General features: G+C 46.5%; 1 protein-coding gene and 1 non-coding gene across 3 annotated transcripts in view; both read right to left on the bottom strand.

Annotated features, from left to right (window-relative positions):
* Positions 1-24,343, bottom strand: part of smg1 (SMG1 nonsense mediated mRNA decay associated PI3K related kinase) — a 167,830-nt gene that overhangs the window by 118,962 nt on the left and 24,525 nt on the right. For both annotated transcript variants that reach the window (XM_090197766.1, XM_090197768.1), the window contains exons 8-20: positions 23,828-23,900; positions 22,854-22,951; positions 21,086-21,259; positions 18,389-18,610; positions 17,120-17,221; positions 15,299-15,598; positions 14,832-14,962; positions 10,948-11,109; positions 9,792-9,910; positions 3,734-3,821; positions 3,380-3,481; positions 1,009-1,149; positions 177-427 (exon numbers count right to left, since the gene is read on the bottom strand). In XM_090197766.1, coding sequence (XP_090053892.1) covers positions 177-427; positions 1,009-1,149; positions 3,380-3,481; positions 3,734-3,821; positions 9,792-9,910; positions 10,948-11,109; positions 14,832-14,962; positions 15,299-15,598; positions 17,120-17,221; positions 18,389-18,610; positions 21,086-21,259; positions 22,854-22,951; positions 23,828-23,900 — 1,963 coding nt within the window. The remainder of the gene's footprint in view (positions 1-176; positions 428-1,008; positions 1,150-3,379; positions 3,482-3,733; positions 3,822-9,791; positions 9,911-10,947; positions 11,110-14,831; positions 14,963-15,298; positions 15,599-17,119; positions 17,222-18,388; positions 18,611-21,085; positions 21,260-22,853; positions 22,952-23,827; positions 23,901-24,343) is intronic.
* trnav-uac (transfer RNA valine (anticodon UAC)) lies at positions 876-951 on the bottom strand. The gene has a single exon. It is a non-coding gene; the product is annotated as a tRNA-Val (tRNA).

Raw genomic sequence — 24,343 nt, 5'->3', positions numbered from 1 at the left:
GTGTGTGTGTGTTTTAGCGTGTGTGTGTGTGTTTTAGCGTGTGTGTGTGTGTTTTAGCGTGTGTGTGTGTGTTTTAGCGTGTGTGTGTGTGTTTTAGCGTTTTAGCGTGTGTGTGTGTGTTTTAGCGTGTGTGTGTTTTAGCGTGTGTGAGTGTGTGTGTGTGTAACAGCCCGTACCCTCTATGGTCTGGAAGGTGTCCTGTGCCCGTCCCAGCGGGGTACGGAGTTTAGACAACACTGTGAACTGAGCTGCCTCCCACACCGCCCACTGCCACAGCACGGCCTCCGTCTTCAGCAGACCCCGCGGTACACACACACCGCCACCCGCACCGGAGACACACACACCCCCTTCGCGACCTGACGAGACTCCCTCGCGCTTCACCAGGCGCTGACAGCTGTGGTACAGACGCTCCAGCCACGGTTCTTTACTGTAGGAACACACCGGTGAACAGATAAAACACACAGGTTAGCATAGATCCACACACACAGGTTAGCATATATCCACACACACAGGTTAGCATATATCCACACACACAGGTTAGCATATATCCACACACACAGGTTAGCATATATCCACACACACACAACTTAGCATATATCCACACACACACACACACACACAACTTAGCATATATCCACACACACACACAACTTAGCAGAACACACACACACAACTTAGCAGAACACACACACACAACTTAGCAGAACACACACACACACAACTTAGCAGAACACACACACAACTTAGCAGAACACACACACACACAGGTTAGCAGATGATACACACATTAACATTGTCATTTATCAGACTCTCTTATCCAGAGTGAATTACAGTACAGTAGAGATTACATTTTCATAGTTTCCCCTTCCTCATTCTGGTCCCTCGTGGGAATCGAACCCACAACCCTGGCGTTGTAAGCCCCAAGCTCTACCAACTGAGGCACACGGGACCCACGACACACACGTTAGTAGAAGGACCCCCCCCCCCCCACAGAGCCAGGTAGCCTACCCTCCGCGGTGCTGGCTGCCATAGAGGATGAAGCTGATGAGGTCACTGAAGTCCTGGGGGTGAAAGGTGGTGCTGGGGGGGCGGCTCATGTGACGCCGGACCACCAAGGAGATCTCCTCTATCTCTGGGTGGCTGTGGTTACTGCAGGGTCACACACACACACACACACATTAAGGAGATCTCCTCTATCTCTGGGTGGCTGTGGTTACTGCAGGGTCACACACACACACACACATTAAGGTTACTGCAGGGAGGTAGACACACACACACACACACACACACACACACATTAAGGTTACTGCAGGGAGGTAGACACACACATTAAGGTTACTGCAGGGAGGTAGACACATTAAGGTTACTGCAGGGAGGTAGACACATTAAGGTCACACAGATAGATAAAGACAATATGAGGAAGGTATTCATAGTGTTTGGTATTCTCAGTGTAGATAAAGACAATATGAGGAAGGTGTTCATAGTGTTTGGTATTCTCAGTGTAGATAAAGACAATATGAGGAAGGTATTCATAGTGTTTGGTATTCTCAGTGTAGATATAAAGACAATATGAGGAAGGTATTCATAGTGTTTGGTATTCTCAGTGTAGATAGAGACAATATGAGGAAGGTATTCATAGTGTTTGGTATTCTCAGTGTAGATAGAGACAATATGAGGAAGGTGTGCATAGTGTTTGGTATTCTCAGTGTAGATAGAGACAATATGAGGAAGGTGTTATCAGTGTAGATAGAGACAATATGAGGAAGGTGTGCATAGTGTTTGGTATTCTCAGTGTAGATAGAGACAATATGAGGAAGGTATTCTCAGTGTAGATAGAGACAATATGAGGAAGGTATTCATAGTGTTTGGTATTCTCAGTGTAGATAGAGACAATATGAGGAAGGTATTCATAGTGTTTGGTATTCTCAGTGTAGATAGAGACAATATGAGGAAGGTATTCATAGTGTTTGGTATTCTCAGTGTAGATAGAGACAATATGAGGAAGGTGTGCATAGTGTTTGGTATTCTCAGTGTAGATAGAGACAATATGAGGAAGGTGTTCTCAGTGTAGATAGAGACAATATGAGGAAGGTGTGCATAGTGTTTGGTATTCTCAGTGTAGATAGAGACAATATGAGGAAGGTATTCTCAGTGTAGATAAAGACAGTATGAGGAAGGTATTCATAGTGTTTGGTATTCTCAGTGTAGATAGAGACAATATGAGGAAGGTATTCATAGTGTTTGGTATTCTCAGTGTAGATAAAGACAATATGAGGAAGGTATTCATAGTGTTTGGTATTCTCAGTGTAGATAGAGACAATATGAGGAAGGTATTCATAGTGTTTGGTATTCTCAGTGTAGATAGAGACAATATGAGGAAGGTATTCATAGTGTTTGGTATTCTCAGTGTAGATAGAGACAATATGAGGAAGGTGTGCATAGTGTTTGGTATTCTCAGTGTAGATAGAGACAATATGAGGAAGGTATTCATAGTGTTTGGTATTCTCAGTGTAGATAGAGACAATATGAGGAAGGTGTGCATAGTGTTTGGTATTCTCAGTGTAGATAGAGACAATATGAGGAAGGTGTTCATAGTGTTTGGTATTCTCAGTGTAGATAGAGACAATATGAGGAAGGTATTCATAGTGTTTGGTATTCTCAGTGTAGATAAAGACAATATGAGGAAGGTATTCATAGTGTTTGGTATTCTCAGTGTAGATAGAGACAATATGAGGAAGGTGTTCATAGTGTTTGGTATTCTCAGTGTAGATAGAGACAATATGAGGAAGGTGTGCATAGTGTTTGGTATTCTCAGTGTAGATAGAGACAATATGAGGAAGGTATTCATAGTGTTTGGTATTCTCAGTGTAGATAGAGACAATATGAGGAAGGTATTCATAGTGTTTGGTATTCTCAGTGTAGATAGAGACAATATGAGGAAGGTGTGCATAGTGTTTGGTATTCTCAGTGTAGATAGAGACAATATGAGGAAGGTATTCATAGTGTTTGGTATTCTCAGTGTAGATAGAGACAATATGAGGAAGGTGTGCATAGTGTTTGGTATTCTCAGTGTAGATATAAAGACAATTCAAGCAACTCACCCAATTTGTTTTTACATTAGTTGAAGTTTTGACTGATAAAACCCAGACAATGAGTGTGCGCATAGCCGATTTCATTCATTTTGCTGCCATGATAATGACAAGTTACTTGAAGTTTGACTTGAAGATGACTTAATAAACATATTCGCTTATTTGTTTTCTATGTGACAGAATGTGTGCGTTTGACTTGAAGATGGCTGTCACCGACAGGGTCCCGGCCTTAGAGCAGTCCCAGTCAGTAATTGTGGATAGAGAGTGCTCGGTCTGTGTTGTGTGCTGACCTGAGTGTCACGTCCAGAGGGATTGTCCTCAGCAGCTTGCCGTACGCCTGCCTCACCCTCACCGCAGAGTGCACCAGCTGGACACGACACACATCCACACACCTGGGAGGCACAGGACAGAGACAACGTTATACATACGTTTGGGTTTATGCTTTTGTGTATAAGGGGTTGTTTTAGGGGTGTGTGTGTGTGTGTGTGTGTGTGTGTGTGTGTGTGTGTGTGTGTGTGTGTGTGTGTGTGTGTAGAAGGGGTTGTTTTAGGTGTGTGTGCGTGTGTGTGTAAGGGGTTGTTTAGTGTGTGTGTGTGTATGTGTGCGTGTGCGTGCGCGTGCGTGTGCGTGTGTGTGTGTGTTACCTCTGCAGCAGCTCTGTGTTGAGTGAGGAGGAGATGACCTGAAGGCTGTTACAGGTCTGTAGGCAGATGACTGGGTCCTCATTCAGGGCTGCAGACCGACAGAAAGCAGAGTCAACACACACACACACACACACTGCAGGAATCAGGTTTCCCGAAAATCCTGGTACCAGAATCAGGAGGAATATTTCATCTAGCATTTCTGGAACACCTGGGAATTTAAGTTACCTGATTTTTACAACCCCTAAGTAAAGAATTGTAATTATTACCCTCTATAGATAAACAGTATTTACCGTTGTGGAACAGACCCTCTCTATAGATAAACAGTATTTACCGTTGTGGAACAGACCCTCTCTACAGATAAACAGTATTTACCGTTGTGGAACAGACCCTCTCTATAGTTACCGTTGTGGAACAGACCCTCTATAGTTCCACAGTATTTACCGTTGTGGAACAGACCCTCTCTATAGTTCCACAGTATTTACCGTTGTGGAGCAGACCCTCTCTATAGATAAACAGTATTTACCGTTGTGGAACAGACCCTCTCTATAGATAAACAGTATTTACCGTTGTGGAACAGACCCTCTATAGTTAAACAGTATTTACCGTTGTGGAACAGACCCTCTCTATAGATAAACAGTATTTACCGTTGTGGAACAGACCCTCTCTATAGATAAACAGTATTTACCGTTGTGGAACAGACCCTCTCTATAGATAAACAGTATTTACCGTTGTGGAACAGACCCTCTCTATAGATAAACAGTATTTACCGTTGTGGAACAGACCCTCTCTATAGATAAACAGTATTTACCGTTGTGGAACAGACCCTCTCTATAGATAAACAGTATTTACCGTTGTGGAACAGACCCTCTCTATAGATAAACAGTATTTACCGTTGTGGAACAGACCCTCTCTATAGATAAACAGTATTTACCGTTGTGGAACAGACCCTCTCTATAGATAAACAGTATTTACCGTTGTGGAACAGACCCTCTCTATAGTTCCACAGTATTTACCGTTGTGGAACAGACCCTCTCTACAGATAAACAGTATTTACCGTTGTGGAACAGACCCTCTCTATAGTTCCACAGTATTTACCGTTGTGGAGCAGACCCTCTCTATAGATAAACAGTATTTACCGTTGTGGAACAGACCCTCTATAGTTAAACAGTATTTACCGTTGTGGAACAGACCCTCTCTATAGATAAACAGTATTTACCGTTGTGGAACAGACCCTCTCTATAGATAAACAGTATTTACCGTTGTGGAACAGACCCTCTCTATAGATAAACAGTATTTACCGTTGTGGAACAGACCCTCTCTATAGATAAACAGTATTTACCGTTGTGGAACAGACCCTCTCTATAGATAAACAGTATTTACCGTTGTGGAACAGACCCTCTCTATAGATAAACAGTATTTACCGTTGTGGAACAGACCCTCTCTATAGATAAACAGTATTTACCGTTGTGGAACAGACCCTCTCTATAGATAAACAGTATTTACCGTTGTGGAACAGACCCTCTCTATAGATAAACAGTATTTACCGTTGTGGAACAGACCCTCTCTACAGATAAACAGTATTTACCGTTGTGGAACAGACCCTCTCTATAGATAAACAGTATTTACCGTTGTGGAACAGACCCTCTCTACAGATAAACAGTATTTACCGTTGTGGAACAGACCCTCTATAGATAAACAGTATTTACCGTTGTGGAACAGACCCTCTCTATAGATAAACAGTATTTACCGTTGTGGAACAGACCCTCTATAGATAAACAGTATTTACCGTTGTGGAACAGACCCTCTCTATAGATAAACAGTATTTACCGTTGTGGAACAGACCCTCTCTATAGATAAACAGTATTTACCGTTGTGGAACAGACCCTCTCTATAGATAAACAGTATTTACCGTTGTGGAACAGACCCTCTCTATAGATAAACAGTATTTACCGTTGTGGAACAGACCCTCTCTATAGTTACCGTTGTGGAACAGACCCTCTCTATAGATAAACAGTATTTACCGTTGTGGAGCAGACCCTCTCTATAGATAAACAGTATTTACCGTTGTGGAACAGACCCTCTCTATAGATAAACAGTATTTACCGTTGTGGAACAGACCCTCTCTATAGTTAAACAGTATTTACCGTTGTGGAACAGACCCTCTATAGTTCCACAGTATTTACCGTTGTGGAACAGACCCTCTCTATAGATAAACAGTATTTACCGTTGTGGAACAGACCCTCTCTATAGTTCCACAGTATTTACCGTTGTGGAGCAGACCCTCTCTATAGATAAACAGTATTTACCGTTGTGGAACAGACCCTCTCTATAGATAAACAGTATTTACCGTTGTGGAACAGACCCTCTATAGTTAAACAGTATTTACCGTTGTGGAACAGACCCTCTATAGTTAAACAGTATTTACCGTTGTGGAACAGACCCTCTCTATAGATAAACAGTATTTACCGTTGTGGAACAGACCCTCTCTATAGATAAACAGTATTTACCGTTGTGGAACAGACCCTCTCTATAGATAAACAGTATTTACCGTTGTGGAACAGACCCTCTCTATAGATAAACAGTATTTACCGTTGTGGAACAGACCCTCTCTATAGATAAACAGTATTTACCGTTGTGGAACAGACCCTCTCTATAGATAAACAGTATTTACCGTTGTGGAACAGACCCTCTCTATAGATAAACAGTATTTACCGTTGTGGAACAGACCCTCTCTATAGATAAACAGTATTTACCGTTGTGGAACAGACCCTCTCTATAGATAAACAGTATTTACCGTTGTGGAACAGACCCTCTCTACAGATAAACAGTATTTACCGTTGTGGAACAGACCCTCTCTATAGATAAACAGTATTTACCGTTGTGGAACAGACCCTCTCTACAGATAAACAGTATTTACCGTTGTGGAACAGACCCTCTATAGATAAACAGTATTTACCGTTGTGGAACAGACCCTCTCTATAGATAAACAGTATTTACCGTTGTGGAACAGACCCTCTATAGATAAACAGTATTTACCGTTGTGGAACAGACCCTCTCTATAGATAAACAGTATTTACCGTTGTGGAACAGACCCTCTCTATAGATAAACAGTATTTACCGTTGTGGAACAGACCCTCTCTATAGATAAACAGTATTTACCGTTGTGGAACAGACCCTCTCTATAGATAAACAGTATTTACCGTTGTGGAACAGACCCTCTCTATAGTTACCGTTGTGGAACAGACCCTCTCTATAGATAAACAGTATTTACCGTTGTGGAGCAGACCCTCTATAGATAAACAGTATTTACCGTTGTGGAGCAGACCCTCTCTATAGATAAACAGTATTTACCGTTGTGGAACAGACCCTCTCTATAGATAAACAGTATTTACCGTTGTGGAACAGACCCTCTCTATAGTTCCACAGTATTTACCGTTGTGGAACAGACCCTCTCTATAGTTCCACAGTATTTACCGTTGTGGAACAGACCCTCTCTATAGTTCCACAGTATTTACCGTTGTGGAACAGACCCTCTCTATAGTTCCACAGTATTTACCGTTGTGGAACAGACCCTCTCTATAGTTCCACAGTATTTACCGTTGTGGAACAGACCCTCTATAGATAAACAGTATTTACCGTTGTGGAACAGACCCTCTCTATAGATAAACAGTATTTACCGTTGTGGAACAGACCCTCTATAGATAAACAGTATTTACCGTTGTGGAACAGACCCTCTCTATAGATAAACAGTATTTACCGTTGTGGAACAGACCCTCTCTATAGATAAACAGTATTTACTGTTGTGGAACAGACCCTCTCTATAGTTACCGTTGTGGAGCAGACCCTCTCTATAGTTCCACAGTATTTACCGTTGTGGAACAGACCCTCTCTATAGTTCCACAGTATTTACCGTTGTGGAACAGACCCTCTATAGATAAACAGTATTTACCGTTGTGGAACAGACCCTCTCTATAGTTAAACAGTATTTACCGTTGTGGAACAGACCCTCTCTATAGTTACCGTTGTGGAACAGACCCTCTCTATAGTTACCGTTGTGGAACAGACCCTCTCTATAGTTAAACAGTATTTACCGTTGTGGAACAGACCCTCTCTATAGTTAAACAGTATTTACCGTTGTGGAACAGACCCTCTCTATAGATAAACAGTATTTACCGTTGTGGAACAGACCCTCTCTATAGATAAACAGTATTTACCGTTGTGGAACAGACCCTCTCTATAGATAAACAGTATTTACCGTTGTGGAACAGACCCTCTCTATAGTTACCGTTGTGGAGCAGACCCTCTCTATAGATAAACAGTATTTACCGTTGTGGAACAGACCCTCTCTATAGATAAACAGTATTTACCGTTGTGGAACAGACCCTCTCTATAGTTACCGTTGTGGAGCAGACCCTCTCTATAGATAAACAGTATTTACCGTTGTGGAACAGACCCTCTCTATAGATAAACAGTATTTACCGTTGTGGAACAGACCCTCTCTATAGTTCCACAGTATTTACCGTTGTGGAACAGACCCTCTCTATAGTTCCACAGTATTTACCGTTGTGGAACAGACCCTCTCTATAGTTCCACAGTATTTACCGTTGTGGAACAGACCCTCTCTATAGATAAACAGTATTTACCGTTGTGGAACAGACCCTCTCTATAGATAAACAGTATTTACCGTTGTGGAGCAGACCCTCTATAGTTACACAGTATTTACCGTTGTGGAACAGACCCTCTCTATAGATAAACAGTATTTACCGTTGTGGAACAGACCCTCTCTATAGATAAACAGTATTTACCGTTGTGGAACAGACCCTCTATAGATAAACAGTATTTACCGTTGTGGAACAGACCCTCTATAGATAAACAGTATTTACCGTTGTGGAACAGACCCTCTCTATAGATAAACAGTATTTACCGTTGTGGAGCAGACCCTCTATAGTTAAACAGTATTTACCGTTGTGGAACAGACCCTCTCTATAGATAAACAGTATTTACCGTTGTGGAACAGACCCTCTATAGATAAACAGTATTTACCGTTGTGGAACAGACCCTCTCTATAGATAAACAGTATTTACCGTTGTGGAGCAGACCCTCTATAGTTAAACAGTATTTACCGTTGTGGAACAGACCCCCTCTATAGATAAACAGTATTTACCGTTGTGGAACAGACCCTCTCTATAGATAAACAGTATTTACCGTTGTGGAGCAGACCCTCTATAGATAAACAGTATTTACCGTTGTGGAGCAGACCCTCTATAGATAAACAGTATTTACCGTTGTGGAACAGACCCTCTCTATAGATAAACAGTATTTACCGTTGTGGAACAGACCCTCTCTATAGATAAACAGTATTTACCGTTGTGGAACAGACCCTCTCTATAGATAAACAGTATTTACCGTTGTGGAACAGACCCTCTCTATAGATAAACAGTATTTACCGTTGTGGAGCAGACCCTCTATAGATAAACAGTATTTACCGTTGTGGAACAGACCCTCTCTATAGATAAACAGTATTTACCGTTGTGGAACAGACCCTCTCTATAGTTAAACAGTATTTACCGTTGTGGAACAGACCCTCTCTACAGATAAACAGTATTTACCGTTGTGGAACAGACCCTCTCTATAGATAAACAGTATTTACCGTTGTGGAACAGACCCTCTCTATAGATAAACAGTATTTACCGTTGTGGAACAGACCCTCTCTATAGATAAACAGTATTTACCGTTGTGGAACAGACCCTCTCTATAGATAAACAGTATTTACCGTTGTGGAACAGACCCTCTCTATAGATAAACAGTATTTACCGTTGTGGAACAGACCCTCTCTATAGATAAACAGTATTTACCGTTGTGGAACAGACCCTCTCTATAGATAAACAGTATTTACCGTTGTGGAACAGACCCTCTATAGTTCCACAGTATTTACCGTTGTGGAACAGACCCTCTCTATAGTTCCACAGTATTTACCGTTGTGGAACAGACCCTCTCTATAGATAAACAGTATTTACCATTGTGGAGCAGACCCTCTCTATAGATAAACAGTATTTACCATTGTGGAGCAGACCCTTGCAGAACTTGTGGAAGGAGGGCAGGGAGAAAAGAGGGGTGTAGGTATCAGACCTCTTCATCATCAGGCACATCTCCAGAGACCACGTCAACAACAGCTTCCTGTTTGGAGCAGACACACACACACACACACTAGGTTAGGTTATATGGTGGAGAAATGACAAGATTGTGTTATAATACGGTCATAGCATCAAATGGTTGTTTTATGCAACAGAACAGAGGGTTCTGAGAACACGCTCATCTGTGTGTGTTCTACGGAGGATGGGCCTCTGGGAGATTTAACACTGACAGGAGATTGACCATGTCAGTGGGTGATACCACATTCCAGAGCCTGAGGTAATGTTTCTGTACTGGGGGGGTCAGGGGGACACGACTCCAGTACGGAGTTGGGGTCCCCCGGGGGGACACGTCTCCAGTACGGAGTTGGGGTCCCCCGGGGGGACACGTCTCCAGTACGGAGTTGGGGTCCCCCGGGGGGACACGTCTCCAGTACGGAGTTGGGGTCCCCCGGGGGGACACGTCTCCAGTACGGAGTTGGGGTCCCGGGGGGGGACACGGCTCCAGTACGGAGTTGGGGTCCCGGGGGGGGACACGGCTCCAGTACGGAGTTGGGGTCCCGGGGGGGGACACGGCTCCAGTACGGAGTTGGGGTCCCGGGGGGGGGCACGGCTCCAGTATGGAGTTGGGGTCCCGGGGGGGCACGGCTCCAGTACGGAGTTGGGGTCCCAGGGGGACACGGCTCCCGTATGGAGTTGGGGTCCCAGGGGGACATGGCTCCCGTACGGAGTTGGGGGGCCAGACCCTGGTCTCTACACAATGAGGACAGTCTTTACAGCAGATACTGTCTGCTGTGAATTATTAGTATCTTTTATATATGAATCCTAACCTCGTGACCCATTCCATACATCTGTTGTTTGTCATGAACATCCCGGAGGATGAACTTTGCTATAAAATGCTGTGTCTCGAAACATCCAGGGTCGCTGACAAGCTCCATTACTGCACTAATTAAATAATACACGTTGGATTGTTTTGAAGAAATGTAAAAAAAAGTCTCCTTTTGATTACAATAATTCCACCCACAGTTATCGTTCAACTACAGCCGTGTGTGTGTGTGTGTGAGACATGTATAGCGTGTGTACCTGGCCTCGGTGTAGAGCTGCTCCTTCCTCAGCAGGGCTCCCAGCAGGGACAGCAGGGTGCTGAAGTGTTTCCTGGTTGCCGTGGTTACCGTGCTGATGACCGCCCCGTCAAAGAGAGAAGGGGAGGAGGAGGACAGGCTGGACGAGATGAAGTGATCATGTCTGATAAACAGAGAGAGGGAGAGAGAGAGAGAGAGAATGAGAGAGGGAGAGAGAGAATGAGAGAGAGAGAGAGGGGGAGAGAGAGAGAGAATGAGAGAGAGAGAGAGAGAGGGAGAGGGAGAGAAAGGATTGAAAGAGAAGACAACAGAATGTGGTGAACTGTTTAAAAAAATATTTAAGTTTTGTGGTACAGTGTGAGTACAGGGTATATTAACAGCAGGGTGGTAGTGTGTGTTACCTGGTACAGTGTGAGTGCAGGGTGGTAGTGTGTGTTACCTGGTACAGTGTGAGTACAGGGTATATAACAGCAGGGTGGTAGTGTGTGTTACCTGGTACAGTGTGAGTACAGGGTATATAACAGCAGGGTGGTAGTGTGTGTTACCTGGTACAGTGTGAGTACAGGGTATATAACAGCAGGGTGGTAGTGTGTGTTACCTGGTACAGTGTGAGTACAGGGTATATAACAGCAGGGTGGTAGTGTGTGTTACCTGGTACAGTGTGAGTACAGGGTATATAACAGCAGGGTGGTAGTGTGTGTTACCTGGTACAGTGTGAGTACAGGGTATATAACAGCAGGGTGGTAGTGTGTGTTACCTGGTACAGTGTGAGTACAGGGTATATAACAGCAGGGTGGTAGTGTGTGTTACCTGGTACAGTGTGAGTACAGGGTATATAACAGCAGGGTGGTAGTGTGTGTTACCTGGTACAGTGTGAGTACAGGGTATATAACAGCAGGGTGGTAGTGTGTGTTACCTGGTACAGTGTGAGTACAGGGTATATAACAGCAGGGTGGTAGTGTGTGTTACCTGGTACAGTGTGAGTACAGGGTGGTAGTGTGTGTTACCTGGTACAGTGTGAGTGCAGGGTGGTAGTGTGTGTTACCTGGTACAGTGTGAGTACAGGGTATATAACAGCAGGGTGGTAGTGTGTGTTACCTGGTACAGTGTGAGTACAGGGTATATAACAGCAGGGTGGTAGTGTGTGTTACCTGGTACAGTGTGAGTACAGGGTATATAACAGCAGGGTGGTAGTGTGTGTTACCTGGTACAGTGTGAGTACAGGGTATATAACAGCAGGGTGGTAGTGTGTGTTACCTGGTACAGTGTGAGTACAGGGTATATAACAGCAGGGTGGTAGTGTGTGTTACCTGGTACAGTGGGAGTACAGGGTATATAACAGCAGGGTGGTAGTGTGTGTTACCTGGTACAGTGTGAGTACAGGGTATATAACAGCAGGGTGGTAGTGTGTGTTACCTGGTACAGTGTGAGTACAGGGTATATAACAGCAGGGTGGTAGTGTGTGTTACCTGGTACAGTGTGAGTACAGGGTATATAACAGCAGGGTGGTAGTGTGTGTTACCTGGTACAGTGTGAGTACAGGGTATATAACAGCAGGGTGGTAGTGTGTGTTACCTGGTACAGTGTGAGTACAGGGTATATAACAGCAGGGTGGTAGTGTGTGTTACCTGGTACAGTGTGAGTACAGGGTATATAACAGCAGGGTGGTAGTGTGTGTTACCTGGTACAGTGTGAGTACAGGGTATATAACAGCAGGGTGGTAGTGTGTGTTACCTGGTACAGTGTGAGTACAGGGTATATAACAGCAGGGTGGTAGTGTGTGTTACCTGGTACAGTGTGAGTACAGGGTATATAACAGCAGGGTGGTAGTGTGTGTTACCTGGTACAGTGTGAGTACAGGGTATATAACAGCAGGGTGGTAGTGTGTGTTACCTGGTACAGTGTGAGTACAGGGTATATAACAGCAGGGTGGTAGTGTGTGTTACCTGGTACAGTGTGAGTACAGGGTATATAACAGCAGGGTGGTAGTGTGTGTTACCTGGTACAGTGTGAGTACAGGGTATATAACAGCAGGGTGGTAGTGTGTGTTACCTGGTACAGTGTGAGTACAGGGTATATAACAGCAGGGTGGTAGTGTGTGTTACCTGGTACAGTGTGAGTACAGGGTATATAACAGCAGGGTGGTAGTGTGTGTTACCTGGTACAGTGTGAGTACAGGGTATATAACAGCAGGGTGGTAGTGTGTGTTACCTGGTACAGTGTGAGTACAGGGTATATAACAGCAGGGTGGTAGTGTGTGTTACCTGGTACAGTGTGAGTACAGGGTATATAACAGCAGGGTGGTAGTGTGTGTTACCTGGTACAGTGTGAGTACAGGGTATATAACAGCAGGGTGGTAGTGTGTGTTACCTGGTACAGTGTGAGTACAGGGTATATAACAGCAGGGTGGTAGTGTGTGTTACCTGGTACAGTGTGAGTACAGGGTATATAACAGCAGGGTGGTAGTGTGTGTTACCTGGTACAGTGTGAGTACAGGGTATATAACAGCAGGGTGGTAGTGTGTGTTACCTGGTACAGTGTGAGTACAGGGTATATAACAGCAGGGTGGTAGTGTGTGTTACCTGGTACAGTGTGAGTACAGGGTATATAACAGCAGGGTGGTAGTGTGTGTTACCTGGTACAGTGTGAGTACAGGGTATATAACAGCAGGGTGGTAGTGTGTGTTACCTGGTACAGTGTGAGTACAGGGTATATAACAGCAGGGTGGTAGTGTGTGTTACCTGGTACAGTGTGAGTACAGGGTATATAACAGCAGGGTGGTAGTGTGTGTTACCTGGTACAGTGTGAGTACAGGGTATATAACAGCAGGGTGGTAGTGTGTGTTACCTGGTACAGTGTGAGTACAGGGTATATAACAGCAGGGTGGTAGTGTGTGTTACCTGGTACAGTGGGAGTACAGGGTATATAACAGCAGGGTGGTAGTGTGTGTTACCTGGTACAGTGTGAGTACAGGGTATATAACAGCAGGGTGGTAGTGTGTGTTACCTGGTACAGTGTGAGTACAGGGTATATAACAGCAGGGTGGTAGTGTGTGTTACCTGGTACAGTGTGAGTACAGGGTATATAACAGCAGGGTGGTAGTGTGTGTTACCTGGTACAGTGTGAGTACAGGGTATATAACAGCAGGGTGGTAGTGTGTGTTACCTGGTACAGTGTGAGTACAGGGTATATAACAGCAGGGTGGTAGTGTGTGTTACCTGGTACAGTGTGAGTACAGGGTATATAACAGCAGGGTGGTAGTGTGTGTTACCTGGTACAGTGTGAGTACAGGGTATATAACAGCAGGGTGGTAGTGTGTGTTACCTGGTACAGTGTGAGTACAGGGTATATAACAGCAGGGTGGTAGTGTGTGTTACCTGGTACAGTGTGAGTACAGGGTATATAACAGCAGGGTGGTAGTGTGTGTTACCTGGTACAGTGTGAGTACAGGGTGGTAGTGTGTGTTACCTGGTACAGTGTGAGTACAGGGTGGTAGTGTGTGTTACCTGGTACAGTGTGAGTACAGGGTATATAACAGCAGGGTGGTAGTGTGTGTTACCTGGTACAGTGTGAGTGCAGGGTGGTAGTGTGTGTTACCTGGTACAGTGGGAGTACAGGGTATATAACAGCAGGGTGGTAGTGTGTGTTACCTGGTACAGTGTGAGTACAGGGTATATAACAGCAGGGTGGTAGTGTGTGTTACCTGGTACAGTGTGAGTACAGGGTATATAACAGCAGGGTGGTAGTGTGTGTTACCTGGTACAGTGTGAGTGCAGGGTGGTAGTGTGTGTTACCTGGTACAGTGTGAGTACAGGGTATATAACAGCAGGGTGGTAGTGTGTGTTACCTGGTACAGTGTGAGTACAGGGTGGTAGTGTGTGTTACCTGGTACAGTGTGAGTACAGGGTATATAACACAGCATATTGTACAGCAGGGTGGTAGACGGCCAGGTCAGAGTGGACCAACATCAGGTTCTGACTCAACAACGCAAACACCGTCGGAGACAGAGCCCACATCTACAGAGAGAGGGGGGGGGACGAGACAGAGAGGGAGGGGGGGGGCAGAGGGAGAGGAGGGGCAGAGGGAGAGAGGGGGCAGAGGGAGAGGAGGGGGGGGCAGAGGGAGAGAGGGGGCAGAGGGAGAGGAGGGGGGGGCAGAGGGAGAGGAGGGGGGGCAAGCCAGAGGTACATTTTAAGTTACAGTTCAGTCATGTTACTTGGTGTTGCTGATGGTAGTGCAGTGTGTGTGTTATGTAACATACCCCTACGAGTGAGTTCTCGGTATTTGAGCCAGAAAAATGTGTGTGTGTGTGTGTGTGTGTGTGTATGTGTGTGTGTGGTAATCCGACATACCCCTATGAGTGAGTTCTTGGTGTTGCCGATGGTGGTGAGGGCTGACAGGTTGAAGATGAGGGTGAACTCTGCCCTCTCTGGGGTGAGGGTGAGGGGGGCGAAGACAGGGTGCTGGATGCCGGGAAAGGGTGGAGGGGTCGGGGAGGGGGTACCAGGGGTCGGAGAGAGGCCCAGGGGGGCCAGAAGGCTGGACAGGGCACAGGCCATCTCTCCCAGAACCAGTTTATACGCTGCTTCCAGAATGGGGATGTTTTTCAGGCTCAAAACAGACTGGTACACACCCAGGGCTGCTGACATCACCTGGAGAGAGAGAGCCCAACATCCTTAGCTAGCTAGAATTACATCTCTGTGTTTATCAGAGCCCAACATCCTTAGCTAGCTAACATTACATCTCTGTGTTTATCAGAGCCCAATATCCTCAGCTAGCTAACATTACATCTGTGTTTATCAGAGCCCAACATCCTCAGCTAGCTAACATTACATCTGTGTTTATCAGAGCCCAACATCCTTAGCTAGCTAGCTAACATTACTGTGTTTATCAGAGCCCAACATCCTTAGCTAGCTAACATTACATCTCTGTGTTTATCAGAGCCCAACATCCTTAGCTAGCTAGCTAACATTACATCTCTGTGTTTATCAGAGCCCAACATCCTCAGCTAGCTAACATTACATCTGTGTTTATCAGAGCCCAACATCCTTAGCTAGCTAGCTAACATTACTGTGTTTATCAGAGCCCAACACCCTTAGCTAGCTAACATTACATCTCAGTGTTTATCAGATCCCCACATCCTTAGCAAGCTAGCTAACATTACATCTCTGTGTTTATCAGAGCCCAACATCCTTAGCTAGCTAGCTAACATTACATCTGTGTTTATCAGAGCCCAACATCCTCAGCTAGCTAACATTACATCTGTGTTTATCAGAGCCCAACATCCTTAGCTAGCTAGCTAACATTACTGTGTTTATCAGAGCCCAACATCCTTAGCTAGCTAGCTAACATTACATCTCTGTGTTTATCAGAGCCCAACATCCTTAGCTAGCTAGCTAACATTACATCTCTGTGTTTATCAGAGCCCAACATGCTTAGCTAGCTAGCTAACATTACATATCTGTGTTTATCAGAGCCCAACATCCTTAGCTAGCTAGCTAACATTACATCTCTGTGTTTATCAGAGCCCAACATCCTCAGCTAGCTAGCTAACATTACATCTGTGTTTATCAGAGCCCAACATCCTCAGCTAGCTAGCTAACATTACATCTGTGTTTATCAGAGCCCAACATCCTTAGCTAGCTAACATTACATCTCTGTGTTTATCAGAGCACCACATCCTTAGCTAGCTAGCTAACATTACATTACTGTGTTTATCAGAGCCCAACATCCTTAGCTAGCTAGCTAACATTACATCTCTGTGTTTATCAGAGCCCAACATCCTCAGCTAGCTAGCTAACATTAAATCTGTGTTTATCAGAGCCCAACATCCTTAGCTAGCTAACATTACATCTGTGTTTATCAGAGCACCACATCCTTAGCTAGCTAGCATTACATATCTGTGACATTAGTGTGCATCGTCTCAATGCTCCTTTGGGGCAAAACTCTTGCAGACTCAAATGATCACTAATCGAACACAACAGCAAGTGGCCACTCGATAAAGGGCTTAGGGGCCCAAGTGTTGGGTTTGAGATTCAGCCTATGGCGGTGGTCGATGGAACTTCATTGGCCCCATAGGTCACAATTCGACACATTTTTCTTATCGTTTTAACTGCAGTTTAAAAAGTCAAGAACGCGTTTCCATGTGTCACGTGCCTGACAAACACACCCACCTCTCTGTCCCTGTTGAAGCGTAGCTCCAGGAGCTGTGATGTCGGAGCCAGCAGCTTCTCCACAAACCACGCTGGGAGCTTAGTGTTGATCTGGTCCACAATCTACAACACACAGAGAGAGAGAGAGGAGAGACCATTAGGAGCAGATAAGTCTAGGGGTTTAACACCACAACATGTAGAATAAGTCTAGGGGTTTAACACCACAACATGTAGAATAAGTCTAGGGGTTTAACACCACAACATGTAGAATAAGTCTAGGGGTTTAACACCACAACATGTAGAATAAGTCTAGGGGTTTAACACAACAACATGTGGAATAAGTCTAGGGGTTTAACACCACAGCATGTAGAATACGTCTAGGGGTTTAACACCACAACATGTAGAATAAGTCTAGGGGTTTAACACCACAACATGTAGAATAAGTCTAGGGGTTTAACACCACAACATGTAGAATAAGTCTAGGGGTTTAACACCACAACATGTGGAATAAGTCTAGGGGTTTAACACCACAACATGTAGAATAAGTCTAGGGGTTTAACACCACAACATGTAGAATAAGTCTAGGGGTTTAACACCACAACAACATGTAGAATAAGTCTAGGGGTTTAACACCACAACAACATGTAGAATAAGTCTAGGGGTTTAACACCACAACATGTAGAATAAGTCTAGGGGTTTAACACCGCAACATGTAGAATAAGTCCCCGGCCGTATAAACACAGTCCCCGGCCGTATAAACACAGTCCCCGGCCGTATAAACACAGTCCCCGGCCGTATAAACACAGTCCCCGGCCGTATAAAACCAGCCCCCGGCCGTATAAAACCAGCCCCCGGCCGTATAAAACCAGTCCCCGGCCGTATAAACACAGTCCCCGGCCGTATAAACACAGTCCCCGGCCGTATAAACACAGTCCCCGGCCGTATAAACACAGTCCCCGGCCGTATAAACACAGTCCCCGGCCGTATAAACACAGTCCCCGGCCGTATAAACACAGTCCCCGGCCGTATAAACACAGTCCCCGGCCGTATAAACACAGTCCCCGGCCGTATAAACACAGTCCCCGGCCGTATAAACACAGTATTAGAACCAGTTCTGACCAACGTGATGAGGCTGAGGACGGCCAGGCTGTACTCTGGGCCACAGGCCCGGCCGTATAAACACAGTATTAGAACCAGTCCTTACCAACGTGATGAGGCTGAGGACGGCCAGGCTGTACTCTGGGCCACAGGCCCGGCCGTATAAAACACAGTATTAGAACCAGGCCTTACCAACGTGATGAGGCTGAGGACGGCCAGGCTGTACTCTGGGCCACAGGCCCGGCAGGCATCCAGCTGGTCCAGACCGTAGGTGATGACGGCGTCGGTCAGCGGTGCGGACGGCTCCAAGCTCACCAGCAGGACACACACACACTCGTTCCCCGCCGTCAACACCGGCTCAGAGAACAACACCTGCTTGGCCGTCGACACGCACGCCAACACCCGGTTCAAAACCTGGAGAAAGGGAGGGAGGAGAGAGGTAGGGAGGAGAGAGGGAGGAAGGAGAGAGGGAGTAGAGGGAGGAAGGAGAGAGGGAGGAAGGAGAGAGGGAGGAAGGAGAGAGGGAGGAAGGAGAGAGGGAGGAAGGAGAGGGGGAGGAAGGAGAGAGGGAGGAAGGAGAGAGAGGGAGGAAGGAGAGAGGGAGTAGAGGGAGGAAGGAGAGAGGGAGTAGAGGGAGGAAGGAGAGAGGGAGTAGAGGGAGGAAGGAGAGAGGGAGGGAGGGAGGAAGGAGAGAGGGAGGGAGGGAGGAAGGAGAGAGGGAGGAAGGAGAGAGGGAGTAGAGGGAGGAAGGAGAGAGGGAGTAGAGGGAGGAAGGAGAGAGAGAGTAGAGGGAGGAAGGAGAGAGGGAGTAGAGGGAGGAAGGAGAGAGGGAGGAAGGAGAGAGGGAGTAGAGGGAGGAAGGAGAGAGGGAGTAGAGGGAGGAAGGAGAGAGGGAGTAGAGGGAGGAAGGAGAGAGGGAGTAGAGGGAGGAAGGAGAGAGGGAGGAAGGAGAGAGGGAGGGAGGAGAGAGGGAGTAGAGGGAGGAAGGAGAGAGGGAGGAAGGAGAGAGGGAGGGAGGGAGTAGAGGGAGGAAGGAGAGAGGGAGGAAGGAGAGAGGGAGTAGAGGGAGGAAGGAGAGAGGGAGGAAGGAGAGAGGGAGGAAGGAGAGAGGGAGGAAGGAGAGAGGGAGGAAGGAGAGGGGGAGGAAGGAGAGAGGGAGGAAGGAGAGAGGGAGGAAGGAGAGAGGGAGTAGAGGGAGGAAGGAGAGAGGGAGTAGAGGGAGGAAGGAGAGAGGGAGTAGAGGGAGGAAGGAGAGAGGGAGGGAGGGAGGAAGGAGAGAGGGAGGAAGGAGAGAGGGAGTAGAGGGAGGAAGGAGAGAGGGAGTAGAGGGAGGAAGGAGAGAGAGAGTAGAGGGAGGAAGGAGAGAGGGAGTAGAGGGAGGAAGGAGAGAGGGAGGAAGGAGAGAGGGAGTAGAGGGAGGAAGGAGAGAGGGAGTAGAGGGAGGAAGGAGAGAGGGAGTAGAGGGAGGAAGGAGAGAGGGAGTAGAGGGAGGAAGGAGAGAGGGAGGAAGGAGAGAGGGAGGAAGGAGAGAGGGAGGAAGGAGAGAGGGAGTAGAGGGAGGAAGGAGAGAGGGAGTAGAGGGAGGAAGGAGAGAGGGAGTAGAGGGAGGAAGGAGAGAGGGAGTAGAGGGAGGAAGGAGAGAGGGAGTAGAGGGAGGAAGGAGAGAGGGAGGAAGGAGAGAGGGAGTAGAGGGAGGAAGGAGAGAGGGAGTAGAGGGAGGAAGGAGAGAGGGAGTAGAGGGAGGAAGGAGAGAGGGAGTAGAGGGAGGAAGGAGAGAGGGAGGAAGGAGAGAGGGAGGAAGGAGAGAGGGAGGAAGGAGAGAGGGAGGAAGGAGAGGGGGAGGAAGGAGAGAGGGAGGAAGGAGAGAGGGAGGAAGGAGAGGGAGGAGGTAAGGTTGTGTTGGGAACAAATGATATCTGTGACATATGCCTGGTTAATTACGAGAGTGTGTGTGTCTTTCTCCCTATCTCGCCTTACAGAGACGTATGCCTGTGATGGATGTGTGTGTGTGTCTGTCTCTCTCCTTACATCAGAGACGTATGCCTGTGTGATGTGTGTGTGTCTGTCTCTCTCCTTACATCAGAGACGTATGCCTGTGTGATGGGTGTGTGTGTGTGTGTGTCTCTCTCCTTACATCAGAGACGTATGCCTGTGTGTGTGTGTGTGTGTGTGTCTCTCCTTACAACAGAGACGTATGCCTGTGTGATGGGTGTGTGTGTGTGTGTCTCTCCTTACAACAGAGACGTATGCCTGTGTGTGTGTGTGTGTGTGTGTCTCTCCTTACAACAGAGACATATGCCTGTGTGATGGGTGTGTGTGTGTGTGTGTGTGTGTCTCTCCTTACATCAGAGACGTATGCCTGTGTGTGTGTGTGTGTGTGTGTGTGTCTCTCCTTACAACAGAGACGTATGCCTGTGTGATGGGTGTGTGTGTGTGTGTGTGTGTGTGTCTCTCCTTACAACAGAGACGTATGCCTGTGTGATGGGTGTGTGTGTGTGTGTGTGTGTGTGTCTCTCTCTCCTTACATCAGAGACGTATGCCTGTGTGATGGGTGTGTGTGTGTGTGTGTGTGCCTCTCCTTACATCAGAGACGTATGCCTGTGTGATGGGGGGGTGTGTGTGTGTGTGTGATGGGTGGGTGTGTGTGTCTCTCCTTACTTCAGAGACGTATGCCTGTGTGATGGGTGGGTGGGTGGGTGGGTGGGTGGGTGGGTGTGTGTCTCTCCTTACATCAGAGACGTATGCCTGTGTGATGGGTGTGTGTGTGTCTGTCTCTCCTTACATCAGAGACGTATGCCTGTGTGATGGGTGTGTGTGTGTGTGTGTGTGTCTCTCCTTACATCAGAGACGTATGCCTGTGTGTGTGTGTGTGTGTGTGTCTCTCCTTACATCAGAGACGTATGCCTGTGTGATGGGCGGTCCTCTAATGGGGTTGAAGCGCTGTCCGATGCAGCGCACCACGGTGCTGAACACCCTCAGCAGGGCGGCCAGTTTGGGCAGAGACACCGTGGGAGGAGGGATGTCCTCGTCTACCGCCTCGCCAGAACCCACGTGACCCAGGTCCTGGAGACAACGTGGGACAGGAAGTCCATAGATTTGTTCATGACGTTTCAAATGTAATGTAATACAACAGGATGTCAGCGACACCAACATCTGCAACGGTCTTCAGAAAGTATTCAGACCCCTAGACTTATTCTACATGTTGTGGTGTTAAACCCCTAGACTTATTCTACATGTTGTGGTGTTAAACCCCTAGACTTATTCTACATGTTGTGGTGTTAAACCCCTAGACTTATTCCACATGTTGTGGTGTTAAACCCCTAGACTTATTCCACATGTTGTGGTGTTAAACCCCTTGACTTATTCTACATGTTGTGGTGTTGAACCCCTAGACTTATTCTACATGTTGTGGTGTTGAACCCCTAGACTTATTCCACATGTTGTGGTGTTAAACCCCTAGACTTATTCTACATGTTGTTGTGTTAAACCCCTAGACTTATTCTACATGTTGTTGTGGTGTTAAACCCCTTGACTTATTCTACATGTTGTTGTGGTGTTAAACCCCTAGACTTATTCTACATGTTGTTGTGGTGTTAAACCCCTAGACTTATTCTACATGTTGTGGTGTTAAACCCCTAGACTTATTCTACATGTTGTGGTGTTAAACCCCTTGACTTATTCTACATGTTGTGGTGTTAAACCCCTAGACTTATTCTACATGTTGTGGTGTTAAACCCCTTGACTTATTCTACATGTTGTTGTGTTAAACCCCTGGACTTATTCTACATGTTGTGGTGTTAAACCCCTTGACTTATTCTACATGTTGTGGTGTTAAACCCCTAGACTTATTCTACATGTTGTGGTGTTAAACCCCTTGACTTATTCTACATGTTGTGGTGTTAAACCCCTAGACTTATTCTACATGTTGTGGTGTTAAACCCCTAGACTTATTCTACATGTTGTGGTGTTAAACCCCTAGACTTATTCTACATGTTGTGGTGTTAAACCCCTTGACTTATTCTACATGTTGTGGTGTTAAACCCCTTGACTTATTCTACATGTTGTTGTGTTAAACCCCTTGACTTATTCTACATGTTGTTGTGTTAAACCCCTAGACTTATTCTACATGTTGTTGTGTTAAACCCCTAGACTTATTCTACATGTTGTGGTGTTAAACCCCTAGACTTATTCTACATGTTGTTGTGTTAAACCCCTAGACTTATTCTACATGTTGTTGTGTTAAACCCCTAGACTTATTCTACATGTTGTTGTGGTGTTAAACCCCTAGACTTATTCTACATGTTGTTGTGGTGTTAAACCCCTAGACTTATTCTACATGTTGTTGTGTTAAACCCCTAGACTTATTCTACATGTTGTTGTGTTAAACCCCTTGACTTATTCTACATGTTGTGGTGTTAAACCCCTAGACTTATTCTACATGTTGTGGTGTTAAACCCCTAGACTTATTCTACATGTTGTGGTGTTAAACCCCTAGACTTATTCCACATGTTGTGGTGTTAAACCCCTAGACTTATTCTACATGAAACCCCCACCACGAAGTCAGAGGAGAAACCCCCACCACGACGTCAGAGGAGAAACCCCCACCACGAAGTCAGAGGAGAAACCCTACCAGTGTGTGTGTGGTGGTGTTACTGACCTCTGCGTAGGCCTCCATGTCCTCTAGAAACTGTCCCAACAGCGTGGTGGAGAAGGTCAGGTCTGCTACCCAGAACTGTTCCAGGCTCTGCAGCCAGCCTGCACACACACACACAGTTCACACACAGTTGACCTGTGTAAAACCAGAGGGGTCCAACTCATTTTGCCCCAGGGTCCAACTCATTTCGCCCCAGGGTCCAACTCATTTCGCCCCAGGGTCCAACTCATTTCGCCCCAGGGTCCAACTCATTTCGCCCCAGGGTCCAACTCATTTCGCCCCAGGGTCCAACTCATTTCGCCCCAGGGTCCAACTCATTTCGCCCCAGGGTCCAACTCATTTCGCCCCAGGGTCCAACTCATTTCGCCCCAGGGTCCAACTCATTTCGCCCCAGGGTCCAACTCATTTCGCCCCAGGGTCCAACTCATTTCGCCCCAGGGTCCAACTCATTTTGCCCCAGGGTCCAACTCATTTTGCCCCAGGGTCCAACTCATTTTGCCCCAGGGTCCAACTCATTTTGCCCCAGGGTCCAACTCATTTTGCCCCAGGGTCCAACTCATTTTGCCCCAGGGTCCAACTCATTTTGCCCCAGGGTCCAACTCATTTTGCCCCAGGGTCCGTATTCGGTGTTCAGAGAGGTCCGGATGGCTGCACTCTAATTATTATGTCCTTGCAGTCCATTTCCAGGAAATTACTCCACTATTGATAGTGTTTTGAATTTGATGGCCCTTGACTGCCAATAAACTATGAATATCGGTCCATAATCAATACCCATTTGGCTTTGATCCATTTAAACTATATGGCGTTTTAACTCAAAACCACCTGTGCGGGACCTGATTGGATCCCCCGTGACAAGCCTGGCGTAAAACATACACTGACGGCAACTACAGACTTGCAGAAATCTGTCCAACCCCACGGAATTGTGATGATATTCTAAACTAAAGAGGAAGATGGGGAAAACGTGTGTGTCCACTCACCTGAGACCTGCTGAGTCAGAGACTGTTTCTGTGTGTGGTCAATGTGCCAGCCCACCAGGATATCCACCGTATCCTGACACACACACAACAGGCAAGGTCAACACAACACACATACTTCACTGTAGTCCACTCTGGGGGACATTAAGAAGACCTGCTGGTAGAGACAGAGGTGGAGGGAGAGACAGAGACACAGAGAGAGAGAGACAGAGAGACAGAGAGAGAACCAGGCAGTAGGAGACGAAGTAGAGAGAGAGGGAGAGAACCAGGCAGTAGGAGACGAAGTAGAGAGAGAGGGAGAGAACCAGGCAGTAGGAGACGAGGTAGAGAGAGAGGGAGAGAACCAGGCAGTAGGAGACGAGGTAGAGAGAGAGGGAGAGAACCAGGCAGTAGGAGACGAGGTAGAGAGAGAGGGAGAGAACCAGGCAGTAGGAGACGAGGTAGAGAGAGAGGGAGAAAACCAGGCAGTAGGAGACGAGGTAGAGAGAGAGGGAGAGAACCAGGCAGTAGGAGACGAAG

Source organism: Oncorhynchus mykiss, chromosome 13 (genome assembly GCF_057628025.1).
Source record: "Oncorhynchus mykiss isolate SJ-2025 chromosome 13, ASM5762802v1, whole genome shotgun sequence".
Classification (NCBI taxonomy): Eukaryota; Metazoa; Chordata; class Actinopteri; order Salmoniformes; family Salmonidae; genus Oncorhynchus; species Oncorhynchus mykiss.
Note: the sequence above shows the minus strand (reverse complement) of the source record. Positions and strands in the feature narration are given on the sequence as shown.